This window comes from Chinchilla lanigera, unplaced genomic scaffold (assembly GCF_000276665.1).
Source record: "Chinchilla lanigera isolate Chin_1 unplaced genomic scaffold, ChiLan1.0 scaffold00035, whole genome shotgun sequence".
Lineage (NCBI taxonomy): Eukaryota > Metazoa > Chordata > Mammalia > Rodentia > Chinchillidae > Chinchilla > Chinchilla lanigera.
The window spans coordinates 14,624,438-14,644,042 of record NW_004955436.1 but is presented as its reverse complement, the minus strand read 5'-3'; the positions used below and the strand labels follow the sequence as shown (position 1 = coordinate 14,644,042).

Below are 19,605 nucleotides of genomic sequence, written 5' to 3'. Positions count from 1 at the left end.
CGAGGAGGGGGGTTGAAAGAGAAAAGGGGGATCACAGAATAGCAATTTACTATCAAAGCAACCATTGCAGGCCCGGCGGGGGACCAGTCTGCGGCTGGACTGAGCTCTGTCCAGGGTGCTGAACGCGGCAGGGCTCTAGATGCCATGGTCAAATCCAGGCAGACGCTCGCTTCTGTTCCCTTTGCAGCAACTATGCAAAGCCTAAGGGTCTCTATCCAAAGTCAGAAGACACTTTGCCTTAGTGTCACCCCTTCTCCTTGAACATTTACAGTAAGACTGACTTCTTGGGAGTGCGGTGCATACTAAACTCCAACATACGGAGACTTTACCAGGCGTTGCCTTAGAAACTAATGTGGATTTCCACAAACTGGCAGATTTATATTTACTACTTGGATTGTATGTCCAGCTCTGTTTAGCTCCTCTAAGTTAGAGTAAAAGAGGCACCTCTTGTTTGTCTTCATTTTACAGTAGCGCTCCCACCTTTGCAACGAGCCTCCAAATTTTCTTCTGGGAAAAGTTGATCTTTTCAAATTCGGAAAGTTCTCTTAGGTTGGAGGATATGGCTCCTCCCCTCCTCTCTTCACCCGTCCCTAGTCGCTCCTATGCCTCCCTCCCCCTAGTCTGCAAGCATGATAAGTATCTGGGGACTCGATGAGACTTGGGGCCGCAGGGAAAGGCGAGTCGTGGGCTCTGAGCAGCCTGGGACCACGAGGGCGCTGGGGACAGCAGGCAGCACTCTCCTCACCGACCGGACCTGCCTCCCGAGCTGTTCCTGCAGCCGCTATCGGGATGTATTGAAGTGGACCGGGTAGCAATTAGCATCACTACCCTCAGGTTTAAACACAGGTCCTCTGATCAATCGGCTTTGATTTTTCTCCCTCCCCCTTTTTTATCAGCAGTGCCCAGCACAACGCTCATCAATTTATCTTGATGCACCTGCGAAGAACTGGGACTTGATTACTCTGAAAAACGCCTCCAGGGCGTAGGGGCGGTCTTGGAGGACCAGGAGAAAGAGGTGGAGGGGAAAGAGGCGGTGGTGGAGGCGGCGTAGGCGTTGGACGAACAGTGCTGGTGAGGGGCGCCCAGTCGCGGGCGCAGCGGCGGGCGTCTAGAAGGTGCGTGCTGGAGCCTGCAGGCGCGACCAGCAACCAGCGTGGGAACGCGGCTGCGGTCTGTGGACTGCGTCCTCAACACAATGGCCCGGCTCCTCTTGATTTTCTTCCCAGCGATCTTTTTGGAGATATCCATTCTCCCCAGAAGCCCCAATAGGAAAATGTTGCTGGCAGGAGCCTCGTCTCAGCGCTCTGTGGCCAGAATGGACGGGGATGTCATCATTGGAGCTCTCTTCTCAGTCCATCACCAGCCTCCGGCGGAGAAGGTGCCCGAAAGGAAATGCGGGGAGATCAGGGAGCAGTATGGCATCCAGAGGGTGGAGGCCATGTTCCACACGTTGGATAAGATTAACGCGGACCCGGTCCTCCTGCCCAACATCACGCTGGGCAGCGAGATCCGGGACTCCTGCTGGCACTCGTCTGTGGCTCTGGAACAGAGCATTGAGTTCATCAGGGACTCTCTGATTTCCATTCGAGACGAGAAGGACGGGCTCAACCGGTGTCTGCCTGATGGCCAGACCCTCCCCCCAGGCAGGACTAAGAAGCCCATTGCTGGTGTGATCGGCCCAGGCTCCAGCTCTGTAGCCATTCAAGTCCAGAACTTGCTGCAGTTGTTCGACATCCCTCAGATCGCCTATTCTGCCACGAGCATCGACCTGAGTGACAAAACTTTATACAAATACTTTCTGAGGGTTGTCCCTTCTGACACTTTGCAGGCGAGGGCAATGCTAGACATAGTCAAGCGTTACAATTGGACCTATGTCTCTGCAGTCCACACGGAAGGTAGGCATTATGTTTGAGTAAGAGAAGTACTGAAAGCCAGGGTGTTGCATGCTGTGCTCCTAGGATCATAGTTTCCTTGTTTATTTCTAGCACTGTGGGAAATAGACTTTTCAGCACACGCCCACCTGGCATTGCTTTTTACCCTCATTTTCTTATAATTATAGCGTAAGAAAACTGGATCTAGTTATATTTCTGCAGACAGGAGGCGTGACAAGGGTATCAAACTTCATACAAAGTGTCCAGCTCTAGATATTACACATACACTATGGCTTGCCTTCATACCTTGAGTTTGTGTTTGTCAGGCTTATGGGCAGAAGATGCACTATATCACCCTTCAGGGATTGGCTGGGACTTTCCAAACTTAGTGGGCTAATCCAGGGTGAGTGAGTAACAAAAAAAAACTCTGTCTTACAATTTAGACTTGAGAACTTTGTCTTATCTTCAGTAGCTGAAAATGTTCCTTTGTCTTTTGTGTCCCTTGCTACAATTCCAAAACTTCCTGGGAATGTAGGATTAATGCAAACATTTCCTTCAGGATATCAGAAACTTACATTTTCAATTTTAGGGTATCTTATATACAAAGGAAAAGTAAATAATTAAAACCATTTATTTTAACATTTACTTTATATAGTAAAACTATCCAAATTTCCTCACTCCCTCCAAATTTGTCTTGTGAAAAATAGAACCGAGGACCTCTCAAAGTTGAGTTTTGGTTTTTAGCTTATTTCTTCTAACATAAGTGACTCTGCTCTTCAGAATTTAAAGTTAGATCAATTTTAAATTACTAAAAAGGATAGTAGATATCAGGTTTAAAGTGGCTCTTCCAAATTAAACAGATTGACCTGAGGTTAAAGCTTTGATTTTTTTTCCCCAACAGACTTCCAGATAGGAATTCTCAGAATTTATTAAATATTTTCTTTACTTTCTTTGCTTTAGCCTATATAAATTTTTGGATTAAATGAGTATTTTTAGGCTCACCTATTTTTAACTTCCATAGTAGGTTTATAATTAAACTGAGGTCCTACTTACAAACTGACATCTGGATTGATTCACATATATAATTGCTGAAAGATAAAGAGAATCTTGGGGTATTGGTGAATTCATATTTCTTAAAACTAATTTATTAAAAAGGCTATAGACATAACTATTTAGAAATATTTTCACAGTGCTCAACAAATGTGTAAGATTTGATCATAAATATTAAGCATTCTTACTGAAGTGGCTATACAGTTGCTAATAAAAACAGCTGATTTAATTTATAAAGAGAATAGAATTTTCAGAACAAAAATGTAGAACTGTACATCATGTTCCAGACTTTTTTTTTGGCAAAAAAACTTTCTGCTGCCGTATAGTGACTTCCAGCACTTGATTTTAGTTTCTGAATCTTGATTTTAATTACAAACTGCTCACTTCTTTTTGAACACAAACTCATTAATATTTAAGACAAAAGTGAAGTTTCAAAGTTAATTCTTTACATTTCAATGTTTAATGTTAATTTCCTATATTTTAATATTTAGTATAGTTTCTTCTTAAATGGAACATTCTGAAAGCGCAAGTTCAAAATGCCTGAAATATCAGCAGTCAAGTGGTCTCTCCAAAAGGAATGACAGAATCTAGATTGAGTGTGCTTTATTTAAATATTTAATAGTTGTCCTTCCATTGAATTAGGTAATTGATTATTGATATTAGGTGTATAAGTCCTTCCTCCAAGGAGAGGTAATACTTTACAATTTTTATATACTTTTTATCTTTCAAGTGTTATTATGAGACATTCATGTAGCGGGAGGAAAGACTCCCTTCTCCTAAATCTATTCTGCAATTGCACCACTTTGCTGATGAAAATCGCTAATAGGGGTTGCTTTCTGAGGATAGCATTACATTTGTGAAAAAAATTGGACCAGTGTTTGCTAATTTTGGTGAGGAAGGACTTGTATTATCATTTTACATATATATTAGTTTGGATTACTTTCTTTTCTGCCTGCTGACTGCTATATGGCCAGAGATAACTTCTCTACCTTATTACAGTGATTTATTGCAGACTGGATTGTGCTCTTAGAACAGACAGCATCATAGCTAACTTTGGTGTTTATTTTATTATAGGAGATTACACCATTCACTTTGCCATTTATGTATGCTATCTTGTTTCTTCTCCAAATGAATTAATTTCTCCTCTTATTAGACATAACATCTGGGAAAACTAAATTGCTTTTATTTTTTTCTATGTGCAAATGCATTTTGTGTAAGCTCTTTTGTTTAAGGTCCAACTGAAAATGTTTCTTAATGTTCTGCCCTCTGCTTCTCAGGACCCATGGTGCACTGGCCCACGGGCACTTTCTTGGATGACTTAGTAATTTTTCTGCCTTTGGACTGATGGGGTCACCTTCTGGTGACAGTTTCCTGTCAAATAGTAGCTAAGATCACATATCAGTGTTGTCCCTTACATCTGGGCACTATTTAGCAATGAATCCTATTTGTCTGAATATTGGCAATTTGGAGTTGAGAAATCCTGGACTTCCAACGACCTTCACTTCTCCTTCCCAAATCAGCCTTTCCCTAGCCAATTCATTACCAGGTCTTTCATTAGAAACTAACCTACTGTGGTTACCATGAAAATATCTAGACTAGTGTACCTTAATCCATATGATTAATTTTGTGATTTTAAAATCATAGATGGGGCAGCTGTTCTTTGAATTCCATGTTGCTTTTATACTCCTTTATACTCTATTTTATACTGAGGTCAGCTTTGAGTTTTTTTCTGTTTATTTAAACCACTAGAATTTCATTTGTAAACTTCCTTTTATTGTTTTAAATATACCACTGTATGACCTCATTTGTACTGTACATGTCCTCTAGCCATGACAACTGTCAGTTTATCTGACATAAAAGAGAATCAGTACACATGAAGTTACCTGCAGTTGACTCTCCAGAAACTGCTCATGATTGCTTCCTGAGAGTTGAGATAGCTCTGTCAAGGGGAAAGAGGGCTATTGAAGCAACAGGGCCTTATTTACTGATAAAATCCAAATGCACTTTGGAATAAGGTGCTCACCTGCAATGTGTGCCTTAAATATGTTCAGCATAGAGTGCAAAAATAACCACTTCTGAGAAGAATATCTTGACCAGGGACATTTTATTCCATTCTTTTGACAAAATGCAGATTCCTCGTCAAAAGCTAAGTTTATAATTTCAAAAGTTTGTGTAAAACAGTACTTCAAAATAATTTCATTTGATTGAATTCAAATCATTGAAGAAGTGCAACAAATAGTATGCTTTTTTTTTGTTTTGTTTTGTTTTGCTTTTCTTCTGGTACCAGGAATCGAACTCATGACCTTGTGCTTGCCAGGCAGGTACTTTGCCGCTGAGCTAAATCCCCAGCCCCCAGTAATATGCTTTGAGTTTGTAGCTTCCAGGAGACTTTAAAAATTGGATAGACTTTCATTTGTTTTAAGCCTCTCAGATCTTGTCTTAGGCAGAAAAGCAGTGACAGAGCAGCTTAATGATGCTGCTTTTCGTATGGAAATATCCACTGTAAGGTGACTCTCCTTGGTTAGAGTTTCACTGTGGTTCAACTTTTTTTCACATTTTCTTATATTTTATATTAAAATTGGCTTTTTGTGTTTTTTTCAGAGTCTCATCTTTTTCTTTACAGGATTTTTCTCCTGTTTAATAAAAAAACCTAATTTAAAAACAATATCCCCTTACCTCATAAATATATGTTAGCCATTGTTTTAGGTGATGTAATTACATATAATAATTTTGTATCTACTCTTATCTTATCCATTGACCAGATACTTCTCTACAACCTTTTTTGTCTCAATTGCAACCTATTGCATAGGATGGTATTTTAATATATTATTTTATTTTATCATAGAACAAGAAGTGAGAGTCATTGAAGGGTTATGTAGGCCAACCATTTAAGGATGCTTAAAACACCACTATTCCATCATTGCCCATACTCCCTGTTTTCTAACTGTGATTAGGGGTTCTAATGAGAGTGCGAGTATTTATGCATAAAATTCAGAAACAGAATTTCATATAACTCTTAATCCATTCTTCTACATACAGGAAAGATGTCTTGAAACTTTCAGTAATTCTCTCTCAGTAGGGAGTAACACAAAAACAGCTCAAACTTTCTTCCCCATGATATTTATCATCAAGGAGTTTTTTCCTCTTCATACCACACCTCACCAGTCCCTTCTCTCATATACTGTTTTTTTCTCACCATCAAAGGTGACTCAACTAGATCTTAGATCAATCAATATCCCAAAGTCTTTAAAAATTATGTGCTACTATTATTATTTCTTTTCTTTTGTTTTGTTTTCTGGTCCTGGGAATCAAACTCATGACCTTACGCTACCCAGGCAGGTGCTGTGCTGCTAAGCTAAATCCCGAGCCACTAAGTGCTACTATTAAGCCATATATTTTTTTATCCTTTGTAACTATTATTATTTTCATTATTCACAGTGTTATTTTATCTGTGTACAAATTCAATTTTTTTTCTTTTAAATGTGAAATTGTTGTCTTAAATCTGCCTAACTTACTACTTAGTTCCAGCATTTTGATTAATTTATCTTACTACCCCAGCTTTGTGTTCTCAGGATTTAATAATGTACATTAAAACCTGAGGCAGATAGAGTTAAATGTAAAGTCACGTCACTTTCATCTGCTGCTTCCCAGCTACCTTCAGTGCCTACCCAGCCTGTTATGAATTTCCTTGGCAGTGTGCTTTTTCTACTGCATATCACATACCACCTTGTACATACATTAAAAGCTGTAAGTGGTTTAAATGAAAAGCCGTTGCAAATCTTCAGCTCTACTTGAACATTTACTGCAAAGACTATGTAAGAAATTTGAAGACTAGGTCTCAGATACTAAGTTTCCACATTAAAGCAGGTGTAGTTTGAATACATTAAAATAATCAAAAGCACATAAAAACTAATCATTAAAGTACAGATATTTTAAAACATGAATTTATACATGTTTAGTAAGTTCTGGTAGAAAACACTGGTGGTATAATCACTTAGAGAAAAGCTAGAGAGAAAGGAATCTTTGTCGATGTTTTATTTGGGAATATAGCATTTATAAAGTTAGAAACAGTACTGAAAGTGTCTCCATGATGGGAACCATAGACAGGTCTATTTAGCTGAAGAATCTGGGCCAGAAGCTAACAATAAGGACAGTAGTGACCTCTGATATTCTGTGATTCCAGTTAGTTTTTATGGATACAGATGACAGGTGATGGGAATCTTGAAGCACGTGCTGATGAGCTTTGGTTTCAAGAAAAATATGTCTGAGCAGAGTTTGACATAATTCAAATAGAAGTAAAGACCTCTCTTTCTGAACTATGTAGGGAGATCCATTGGATGGGAAGGGATAAAATCAATGACAAAAAGCTTAGTTATTGTAGAAGTCTACATGCTCAGCTGTTAAGATAATTGAGAAGTATAAAAAATGTTCCAAAGCAATACTTTATGGGAGAGTTTGATAAAACAAAGTGTTAGAAACAAATAAAGAGGAATTGAAGATGCGTACAGTCTTGTAATCCAGGACAATCGGGAGAATTCTGGTATAATCAGCAGGCTTGTAACAAGTAGGTTTCAAATCCGTAATTCTTTCACTTTGAACAGCACTGACTTAGAACTAGTATGTTTGATGTGAAGTTTGGCCAAGAGAATATACCTCATGAGCAGCAATGCAAGAATGGAAGTAAAAGAACAGCCAGAGACAGCTATGAGATGCTTAATTTGTGACTGAAGGTAAAATGGTGTTCCTTTCTCAGGAAAACCTTGCTTACTCATATCCCTGACACTTTAGGTGGTTTACATGTGCTTTATGCTTCACAGTTAGTCACTTTAAATCCAAATCTTTTACATGTAAATTGATTAATATTAGTTGATAAAATATTAATTAATTAAAGATATTAATTTTTAATGTCTTACAAGATGATTGTTGCAAACCATACTCCATAGTTGCCCAGCTTCTTTTAAGGAAAGTGCATATTTGGCTTTTTCCTAGACTATACAAAGCGAGAATGCAGTTATATAAATTCGTGAATATAAACAGTTATGTTGTGCTGGGATATATTTTAATATAAAGCCATATATTTGTACCAAAAATGGTCCCAGTCTGATGCCACTGAATTCTTATCTTTTTTTGTCTCTACTGGTTTATTTTATGAAACCCACTTTCTAACTTATTAAGTTATTATTTCCTGAACAGCTACTATCCTTATGTACATGAAATTCGGGAAAAATACAAAGATGAAAGAAAGTCAGCACTGTTATTTTGAAAGATAACTTGAAAGAAAAAGAAAAATAACTTGAACTGTTGTGGAATCTTCTACCCTATCATCCCTCTGTGGCTATATTTGCCTGGAGCAAATTTTATGAGATGTTGGCTTGCAAAGGGTGGTTAATGGTTGTCGTATCTACTTTATGTTCTTACCTTGTGACTTGGCAATTGCCATTCTTTTTGAGCACTAAAATTTTTCTTTGAGTGATCTATGGAGTAATGTACATAGTTGCTATATTGTGGGTTTTTTGATAACTTGCTGAGCATGGACTGGTATGATTTCAGCATGCGTAGACTTGAAGAAGCTATATTTTCAGTACATTCTCTGGCTGGATCACAGAGAGGTGGGAAACCACAGTTGAGGCAAGAATAGTTTACTGGACATCTAACACTAGTGCAAAGACAACTCAGAGCAACAGTGTTCTGATATTAAGTTGAAAATTTGTCAAATGTTTTAGATACTGTAGTTGAAAACCAGACTCAAGGAGAGACACAGATATTTTTCAGAATGGTCAATCTCATCCATCAAAGAGTTATCTTTAGATTCTAAAGTTGTGTAGACATATTTACTCTTTTTATAGTTATTATTTATGAATGTCTACATTTGAAATATTAACTTACATACAAATTGTAATTTTAATTATTCAGTCTCACAGGAAGATTTGCTTTTTTTAAAATTGGCAGTATTATTGTACCAAATATGGCATCAGTGTGTTTGCGAAGAGAATTTATTTATTTATTTATTTATTTATTTATTTATTCATTTATTTTTGGTTTTTCTCCGGTATCGGGAACCGAACTCACGACCTTGCGCTTGCCAGGCAGGCGCTTTTGCCACTGAGCTAAATCCCCAGCCCGCGAAGAGAATTTATTGATTTAAACAGAAATGTGGGATCAGAAGTCCCTATTTTATTGATTTTAGGATTGTCTGTTTTACACATTTCATAGGCAACACATTCCAGATTTAAGGTAATGAGAATAATTAGGAGATGATTTTCTAAATAATTCAGATAAAAGTCTTAATTGGCAATTAAAGAACAAGATTTTATAGAATAGAAATTCTTTGGTTATCAGGTAGCTCATTTACTTTCTAATGAAGAAATTCATTAATTAACATGTGTGTCTACTGCCAGTCACAGTTTTCTGGGTACCAGGAATATATAAATTAAATAATAAGAATTACAATAATAATGGCAACTATTGCTATTACTACTATTATCAGCAGTAGTCTCATAATCTGTTGAAAGAGACAGAAATATATAAGTAGTCATAGACTCATAAAGTCCACAAAACACACATAATCACTTAAAGCTCACAGAAGATTGTGGGAAATACTGTCTGTACATCTCAATTTTATTGTAAAATAAGAACAGTGTTCACTTTCCCACTGTCTACCTCAGAGGAGTGTTTCACAGAAAAGGAGACAGGACACATAATTACCTTTCAGTTGCTTTTAACTTAGACTGCCAGTAAAGAAATGGATTTTTCTTCACTGATGAATATTGAGCAAGTGTAAGAAATAAATTAACAAGGTGTGGATATTTGGCCCCCAAATCTAGTAACATAAGGTGTAAATTAATTCATGGTTAAGGTAAACATCTATGCATCCACTGTAGATTTTAGGAAACATTCTCATGTTACAAATGAGAAATCTAAAGTTCAGAAAAATGAAATCACATAACATACCCAAATCCATAAAATTCATTAGTAGCAAAACTTGGGCTACTTTTGCTTTGTATTAGATGCTTTCCTCAACCAAGTGTTTTTGTCTTTGTTTTTTTTAACTCATGTGACCCACTGTTTTGCATTTTTCCTCATGTAAAATTTGCACCACCTGGCCCAGTTACAGTCTTCCCAACCTTGCTGCAGTCATTTAACAGCCTCTAGGAGTCTTCTGTCACTGAGCACCCATCCTCAGAGATGATATCTTCCCCTCGGCATCAACTCTCCCTCAGTTCTAGGTGATGGCAGCATTCACATGTGTGGCCCATCTGTGTGACACCTGTCCTCACTCTTCACTCCCCTCAAGTCTGTGTCCTTTCCTGCAGCCACTCCCTCACCCTGACCACCATCTGGCGCCTTCACATTGCCAAGAACCGCTCTACCTCTGAGCCCCCAAACACCCATAGGCCTCAGAAAAATACAAGCCTATCTCTCCTTCCCAACCCACCTGCTCTGCATATTCCACAGACAGCCTGAGTCAAGCCATCATCTTATCTGATCTGATTCTTTTTCTGCACCCTAGAAAAATCTACCTCTGTACCTGTACTTGTTACCATCTTGTAATAAATTTCCTTTCTCAGAGAAAGTAAACTTCCAGTTCAGAGCATCTACTCCACAGGAAACTGCAGTTGGAGGAGATTATGTCATTTATTCACCCCACCCCATCCCAGTTTCTTGGTGCAGAAAAATAAAGTAACACCAGAAAGCAGCACCTTGTTAAGATGAAGTTAAAAGATTCCTTCTTCATGAAGGCTGCAGTCAACAGTGAGAGATCATGTGCTCTGATATTTTTGGAATGTCTGCTGTCTAAGTAACTAGGTGTCTTGGTTACTTTTCTCTCGTTGTTGAGACAAAGTATCCCACGTCCAAAATTAAGGAAGGAAAGGTTTATTTAGCTCACTGTTTGTGGAGGTTTCAGTCCATACTCAGCTGGCTCCAAGGGAGAGTGGCACGTGGCAGAGGGCAACTGTTCATGACAGTGGAGATAGCAAAAGCAGCAACAGCAAAAAGGGAGGAGTGCTGGGGAGAGTAAGCCTCTTTCCCTCCCCTACACTGTGTGCAAACCACCCACGCTGGAGCGGGTGTAGCACTCACAGTCATAATCCCAACATTGGACCATGGATCAATCATAAACTCTGGGATCCCGCCCTGTGACTGCACGAGGCTTTGGAGGGACATCCAGACACAAACCATAACACTAGGGATGATGTGGAGTTGATAAGCTGGAGAAAGTTAAGGAAGGGTGGCTAGGATTAAATTCCAGAGGTCTGAAATAGGATTGGCCCAAGGGATTTAGGGAGTTAGCCATGCTTAGGGAGCCATTAGGGTAAAATGTACAGAAAACTGTCTCTTAAGTTTATTGTGCATATGAGATGTGACAGTAGTGCTCAATATAGTGACAGATAAATGTGATACATCAATATTATTGTCAGAGTATTGCATCTTTAGCTAAGAAAATGTCTTCAGCTCACCTGAGCCTGCACAAAGAAGACACAGGGAAGTTCTGGGATAGGATGTGAAAATAGAGAGTCTGAGGAATATCTTCCGGTTTGGTAACACTGAGCAGTATAGCTCTGACCTCTCGTTCTCTCCCTTTATAACAGTTACACCAACAGCCTGTAGTCCTAAGTACAAGTCCTCCGGTTGGACAGAAAATTTCACAGCCACTGTTGGATAATCTGAGGCACTTTTCTGTGTTCTCTGTGGTGCTCTGCTACATTTTATAATTTTGGTGTCATGTGGGGGTGGAGTCACACCATGTTGCCCAGGCTGGCCTTGAGCCCACAGGCTCAAACAATCCATGAGCTGTGACTGGCTGCATTTTATAATGTGTCTGTTATAGACGGAAGAAAATAAAAGACTGATAAATTGCTGCTAGTATATTTAAAAAGAGAAACTGTTTCTGATGGAGATCCAAAGGTGATGTTGAAGTACTGGAGAACATTTGCAATAGACAAATAGTGTCCTCCTTTCCTGAATGATGAATATACTATCTGTTATTTTCACTTACTGGTCAACAAATGTTACTCTATGGGTAAAGAACGAGTCATGTCTACATCTCTGTCTTCAATAACTGTTTTATAGGTGCATTCGTAGGGCAAAACATCTGCTATAGTAATTGAGGAACAAAGATATATGAACTATATTTAGTCCTTTAAGAATTTCACCATGTAATGGTTAACATTTGTTTACTGAGTGCAACCATGGGAAGAGGGATGAGGTATGGAGGTAACAGAGGGCAGCGTAACTAGCTCTGTCTGGGCTGTGGAAAGAAGTGAGGCAATGTTTATGGAGGTCTCACAATGGGGCAACATCCAAGGTCCACACCATCGGAGGAATGAGAGGAAGAAACAGAGGAATGCAAGTGGAAGTACTGACATGGAAAACAACATGTGGTCAAGGAACTCTAAGCACTGCTCATCCTAGAACACACATTCCAGGAATAGGAATGGAAAAGGATGAAGCTGAAAAGGGAGGAAGGACGTACTCCCTCCCTGAGCTTGTCAAACCAAGAAGTTAGACCCTATTTTGTAACCATGATGGCTAGTGAAGGGTTTTAAACAAGGAAGAACCATGCACACATTTTTATGTTGGAGAACATTGGTGCCCTGAAAGTTTTGTTTATTTTTTATTTTTTGTTTTTTTGAAAGTTTTAGAGAGGAAATATTCAGAGAAGGAATCGGAGGGGAAGACGGGACACTTAGGCGGCCATTTTGGTTTGGAGAAGCGCTGGAAGAAAAGCCAATTTCATTAGTCAATTTAGTGGAGAGATGCTGCAAGGAAGTGGGAAATGGAGGGGAAAGTACGGAACAGATTTGACGGGCAGTGGTGGCTAGATTTGGTTTAGCAACTGATTTGTTCTATGAATCAAAGAGAAAGGGAAGTGCAGAGTGACTCCCAGGGTTCAATTTTGTAGGCTCAAACAGGAAAGAAAAGAAGAAGCACAGACTGGGAAAAACTAAGTTTTAAGCTGGTTGACTTTGGGATATCCATGAGAGGAAAAAGTTGAGAGACGCTACAGAAATATCCAAAAAGGGAGGTATATTTGAGACTGTCAGCACATAGATAAGGTTAAAACTCCAAAAGTTGATAAAATAGCCAAGAGGGAGGAGATAGAGTGAAAAGAGAAGGGTCGCAGGAAGAACTCTAGGGAAAATGGAAATGAGTAAGACGTTTCAGAAGAGGGAGGGACCAAGAACAGTGACAGATTGAGCTGACAGGAAAGGGAGATGGGTGTGTGGAACCCGTGCCCTGCAGAAGTACTATCTTTACTTGCTGGTGCTACTATAACGATGGTAAGTTAGTTCTCAGTGTTCTGAAGGCTGCAAAGTCCAAGACGCAGGCATAGGCTGGCTTGGAACTGCTCTTTGCTGCCCAGAGGGCACCTTCTCTGCTGCATCCTTCAGAAGAGATGAGCTGTGGTCCTCATGTAGAAGAAGTGATGGAAAAGGACTGGTATAACCTGGTTCTCTCCAGTTTATAAGGCACTTTCATCAGAGCCTATCTCCTATTACCACCAACAATGGGGGTTAAACTTCAGTACATGAATATGAAAAGACGCTCAGACAACCAGAGCAGCCTCCACTTCCTCCTCGCTTGTGCTCTTCCAGTGATCTCTTGCGTGTTAAATCTTTGAAAGGGACAGAAGAGAATGAGGTGAGGGTGTTAATATATGGTGCTATCCCTAGAGACAGAAGAGAAAGGGAGAGAGCACACACCTAGGGAAAGGTGAGAACAGTTCTTTGGGGTGGGAAAGACTTCCATAGTTCTAAAGGGTGATGAGAAAGAGTAGAAAAGGAAGGTGGGTAAATCAAGGCTATAGAGGAAACAAGAAGAAACTGAGGATGGATCAGCTTTGAACAGACACCTTCCCGATGGGTGACGATGCAGTTATGTTTGGAGGTGAGGAAAGAAGGTATTGCTTGTTCAGTTAGGGAAAGAAAGAAGGAAGAGAAGAAGGGCAAATGCAGTTAGAGATTTGGGCAGGGTTCCACTGAGATTGCAAACCGCATGTTTCTAGTAGTGCCCGTTCAAACGGTTTTGATATTCTCCCCAGTAGTGTACAGGCCGCAGACAGAGGAAGGTGTCTCAGCTTTCATAGCAGTTCATTAACTTGGCCACCCACTGGCCCACTGCCCAGCATACCAACCAGGACCTTTCTGCAGTTAATTACACAGGCTATCAGGCACTCACCAGAAATCATAGCCTCGAATTGTCCTTTATTCAGCTCTGATCAAAGGACCAGATGAGGGAATTGATGTTCAGCATGTCTTCAGAGCATCTAACAGGTCATTATCCTCCTCTCTGCACAAACTCAGGTTTCTGGAATATTACACACCTGACTTTGTTTACTCATCCTGAAGAATTACCTTTTCTAAACTGCACTGTGATATTTCCCTCTTTCATTCTTTACAAGTCAGACAAAGGATTGGAAATGAAGCACTGCTTTTATAATTTTTACTTTTCTTCTGTGGAAGACATTGCTTAATGTGTTGTTCAGTGTCCCTTGTTTGAAGCCCATTGTTAACAAATTGCTTTAGGTTTTAATTTCATGAAGCCATCTATTTCTCTTGAGGTGCTGACAAGTTGCATCTTAATCTGTAATCGGCTGTTTTCTATTTTTCTCCTGCCTACCAGGAAGCTCAAACTAAGTTTAACGCTCAAGCATAGAAAATGTTCTAGTTTACATGTATATTTATTAGTATCTACCACTTTACTTCAAAAGTATTATTTCATAGTCTTTTTATAATTCTAAGATGCCTCACTCTACTTTGGGAAGAGGAAGAATATATGTATGTTGAGGTTACCCCGATCCCCGTAGGCACAGATCCCTAAAAGTGTCCCTATATGACATGGAGCAGATGATAATGAGAAACTGAGAATATTTTTAAGCTGTGGAAGCAGGGGTATACCGCACACCCATGACTTAATACACCAAATGTGGAGAAAACTTCCATGTATCTAATGTGTTTAGAAGAAACCTTGAGTGTTGGTCACATAACGGAGAATCATGCTGCTTCAGGTTAGTTGAAAAATTCTTCCCCTGCTCAGACTCTTCATGGTCTTCTGAAGTGCCTTTTGGGCCTGCGCTGTACCTGTCCCGGGACATTCTGCCTCATTTTGACTGGGTGCAGGGGCGGCTGAAGCTGTCTCTTTTCTCTAGCAGCTGAGCAGGGCTGCTTGCTCCTGTGAATTTGTAATAGCTTCCCTCCCATACCTGCTTCTCATTGTTAAGGAAAAATAAATCTGTTTGCAAAGTGGCTGTTCAGTGACAAATATAGAGAGACCTTGCTTTTCACTCACTTGCTAACTTTCCCAGGTCTGCTTAGGTGTGTCCTAGACCACGGTTGCTTGTCACTGTGCAGCTGGTTTTGCTGTGTCCTTAGGCGGGCTCAGCATCATTCTCCTTTGAGCTGAGGGCAACATGGCTTCACCTGGGGAGCTGAGCTTTACATAGGAAGACACACTAAGAAGCTTGCCCAGGTCTCTTTATCTTGTTAATGGATTGCCATTAAAGCACAGACAATGGAGGAAGCCACTGTGCATTGATATGTGTGAGGGGTGAATCCTCCCTTTTGGAGAGGGCTAGAAATGCTAGATTTGAAACTACAAGGAGGCAGATTTCATATTTTCTTCTGTGTTGATGCATCTAGAAGGAAAATGCGGTGTGTAATATCCTTGATCTTAAAAGTAAAGTCTTACTTGAAAAGAAATTATGTCTTGAAAAAATATCGAGGGAGTAATTGGTGCTTGAAGTGCTCATATTCTCCCTTTCAGTGGGTTATTTTTAGGTTCTCTAGGTGCAGAGCATGCACTAGCAGAATCTCCTCAAACCTTAGTGTGCATGCAGAGCACAAAGGGCAGACTCTGCTTAGGTAAGACTGGGATGGGCCTGGGTCTGCATTTCTACCCAGCTCTTGGGGAATATTGATGCTGATGTCGCATGGATCCCAACATACACAGCCTCAGGAAGTCCCTTCCGGTGATGTACGTCTCACATCAGCATATTGTATACGCTTTGTCACACATTTATGAATAATTTCTTTCAGAGTAATTTATATGTCTAAAGGAAACGTTCTCTACTACTACAATAGACAGAAAATGGCTTTAAAATAGTCATACTTATAAAATTATACTAAAGAAATCAATCTAGTCATTGCTTACATTTGATTATTTTTAAAAATGTGTGTTAGCTAACCTAAATAGTTGCTGAATATAGCATTATAGTTAATCACGTTTCTTAATAGATGAATCCTTTCCACTAGAATACCCTTTCCCAATAGAATATCTTTCTTGGTCAAATGTAAACTGCTAGAGGGTGAACTCAGCTTTGCTTTGCAATTAGAGCCACACTTTGCACATTGTATACACTCAACAAGTATTTTTCTCATTTGGGTTAACAAAGGCGGGCTTTTGTTTGCTCTGCCATTTTCTCCTTCAATAAGAGTTTCGATGATTTAAGAACTTGCAGGGCTCCCATCAGTTCTCATTGCCTAACACTATAACTGTAAATGAAATGGGATAGTGGAGTAATTATTCGGTTTCTAAGAACCAACAAAACCTTGGAAGTGTTTGGTATTTTACTAAATTATTTACAAATTATTTTTCTTTAAATTTGTTCCTTTCTCACAAAAGAAAAAAGTTCAGTTAATTTCCTGGGTAGAGGGTACTTCACATCACTACGTACCTTTAATTTTTCTACTGACTGAGGAATACATTACATTCACTGCCAGTTAAAACCCTCAGATGCTGCCTTTTTCTCATTTTCTTCCTTTGTGTGAACATTGTATGTGGTCCTCTCTCTTCCCTCAGGATTGGTGCCCAGGTGCAGGGGAGGTCTACTGCCCAGGAGCCTAGGTTCTTTTCTTCTCCTCCATCACAGCCTCGTGGCTCTGGACAAGTCAGTGAACTGCTTCCAGTCTGTTATCTAATCTATAAAGACCCATCATGCCTTTCTTACCGGTCTTCTCTGAGGACCAAATGAGCAACTTGGATGTATTTTAAAATCTCTCCACTTTCATATGAACACAATGACTTGCTTTCCAACCTATCCTAGCTTATATTATCATTTTTCATTTTCATTATTAATAATTGCTTCTTGGCCTCTGCATTTCCTAGAAATTTACAAGCAACTAGTGCTTTGTAGCATTTATTTAAAATGATAGACTTTGTGTTGAAGGGGTCTGTAAGTCTCTGATTTGAAAAGGAAATTTTGAGTTTTGGTGATTTTCCTGAGATTGCATACAGCTAGCTACTCAAAGATGCAAGTCTTTCATTTTAAGTAGCTTTTGCTTCCACCTCTGGGCCCTCTCCTGATCATTTACCTTTAACCCTTCACATGTTCTGCCTATGCTGGTTTGCTTCTGCCTTTGGTTTTTGTAGGTTGGCTTGAAGAGCAAGCCTCAGCTTCATATCAGCTGGCTACCAGTTCATCATTCATAAGTGCATTTCCTACTAGGTGTTAGGCAGTATGCCAGCTACCAGGTATCAGAAACGTCTGGGGTGCAAATATCAAATAACGTTTGGTAATGTGAAATCAGCTGTAATCAATTTTGCATATATTATAATACAATAAAGTAATGTTTTTATATTTCCAGACTTGATGGACTTTATAGATGTCCTTTAGTTTTTGCCATGCCTATAGTCCAGAAGGAGAATCACAAAGGGAGGGCAACAGAGAGAGAGAGAGAGAGGGAGAGAGAAGTGAGAGAAGTGTTTATTGCCATGTCAGTGTAAGAGGGTGTAGAGTCTCAAGAGGCAAGTTAATTCTAGCCCCTCCCTTGGAACATCAGGGAAGTCTCTTGGAATAAGAAATGTTAGAATTGGGTCTTGGATGATAGCTAATTTTTCAAATGCAAAGTTAGATGGAAACTGGAAATGGAATCCCTCATGGGTGAAATCGTGAGTGAGTAGGGGCTTGGAGTAGAGAATAACAGACATACACAGAATGATGAGTTATTTAAATTGTTTTTGAATAAAAGGTACCAAGAAGGGACTGGTGGAAGAATCAGTTGGAAAAGTGAACTCAGTGTCAGAGTGATAAGAATGTCAGAATTTGAGCTGGCCTTTCATTTGCTGTGTTAGTCAAAACAGAGAAGACCTTCTTTTGCAAATTCCTACCACAGGCTGATAAATAGGGACTTATTTTTAACTTTCTCCGCCCACTCATTTTTAGGTCCTTTTATTCTTCCTCGTGCTAGAAAATGACACCTTTGCAAGGAAGCCACCTTCTTTGTTTGTCTGGCAAAATGTCATTAATCATATAGTCCATTTACATTTCCAGAGCAACATAAATACAATATACGATAGTAAGTAGGATGCAGGCAAATGTGTTGCAATGTTTTGCAGCTGAAGCTTGCAGCCTCTGTGGACATGTGGCCCGCCTCTCAGTGAAGCAAAAGGCATATCACAAGCTGGTTTCTCAGCTGTGAAATGCCACTACTTAGGTCACATGCCTCAGTTAAAAAAACTGCCAGGAGCAACGCCTTCTTCTTGGCGGAGAGGCGTGCCACCTGTCACCCAAAGCTGCTGCCCCCCTGGCAACATGCACGGATAACTTTGCTTCACTGCATGTGGGGAGGTTGTGTTCTCTGCCTTTTGCAGTGAATTTTCCCATGGTATATATCTAGAGTAGATTTCAGTCTGATACTTATTGACTTGGAGACTATTGTCCATACTTATAAAGGCCAAAGATGAATCCAGAGGAATACTTGTAAATTTAGAGATGACAGTTAGGTAAAGATGTGTATATCTTTTGTGAAAGATGGCATATGAAAGGCATATTTCCACCTGACACCTAGCCATGATGCCACCCTTGGTGACATGGCAAGATCACACTTTATGTCACTCTTTTAATAATGTTCATGGATTCTTGGAAATAAGCCTTAGAAAGCACACATTTTGGGTCCACTTGAGGCCACACTTCATCAACTTTTATGTCATGCAAAACAAGAAACATAATTCACAGTTTATAAATAGGTAAAACACCCTATATACAAAGGATCTTAATTTTGATTTCCCCAATATCTTTGTGTATTTAAGCATAAAGTGCTTGATTAATATTCAACAAGGAATAAATAGTGGATTTCTTAAGTAATTTCATATCCATTTGATCTCACCAGAATATTGAAATCTTTTGGCTTATAATTTCTCTTAAAAGGACCTATTTTAAAACTGAGTATGCCCTTCCTTTGTGAAGATATGTATATTTTTACTGTCAGAAGCAAAACTGTGATATTTAAAAGCTTGAAAAGCATTTCCCTTACATTTTTGAGTAGTTTAAGAAAAAATACTAAAAATTATACTTTCTAAAGACTTTTCAACTGTGATTCTTAGAGTTGCTTTCTGTTCTTGTTATGGGCCGAACTGTGTCTCCTCAGGAAAGGGATATATGAGTTGTAATGCTCAGTACCTCAGAATTTGCTTTTGTTTGGAGAAAGCACCTTTCCACCTTTCCGTCTAGTTAAATAGTGGAAGCACCTTTCCACCTTTTCATCTAGTTAAAATGAGGTGGGTCAGCAATCCAGCGTGACTGGTGTTCATATAAGGAGGATTTTGTGCATAGAAACACACACACACACACACACACACACACACACACACACACAAGGAGAACAGCAAGTGAAGACTGAAAGGCATAGAGCTTGATGATGCATCTGTAGCTGAGGAATGCCAAGATGGCTGCAACTCCCTCCCC

The 19,605-nt window shown here is 39.5% G+C and overlaps 1 protein-coding gene across 1 annotated transcript in view; it reads left to right on the top strand.

Moving 5' to 3' along the window:
* The first annotated feature begins 1,106 nt into the window (after window positions 1-1,106).
* The window catches only part of LOC106149032 (metabotropic glutamate receptor 1-like), a 121,625-nt gene continuing 103,126 nt past the window's right edge, over window positions 1,107-19,605 (top strand). Inside the window, exon 1 of the mRNA XM_013516589.1 lies at window positions 1,107-1,895. Within this exon, the coding sequence (XP_013372043.1) occupies window positions 1,196-1,895 (700 nt within the window). The 5' untranslated portion in view covers window positions 1,107-1,195. The remainder of the gene's footprint in view (window positions 1,896-19,605) is intronic.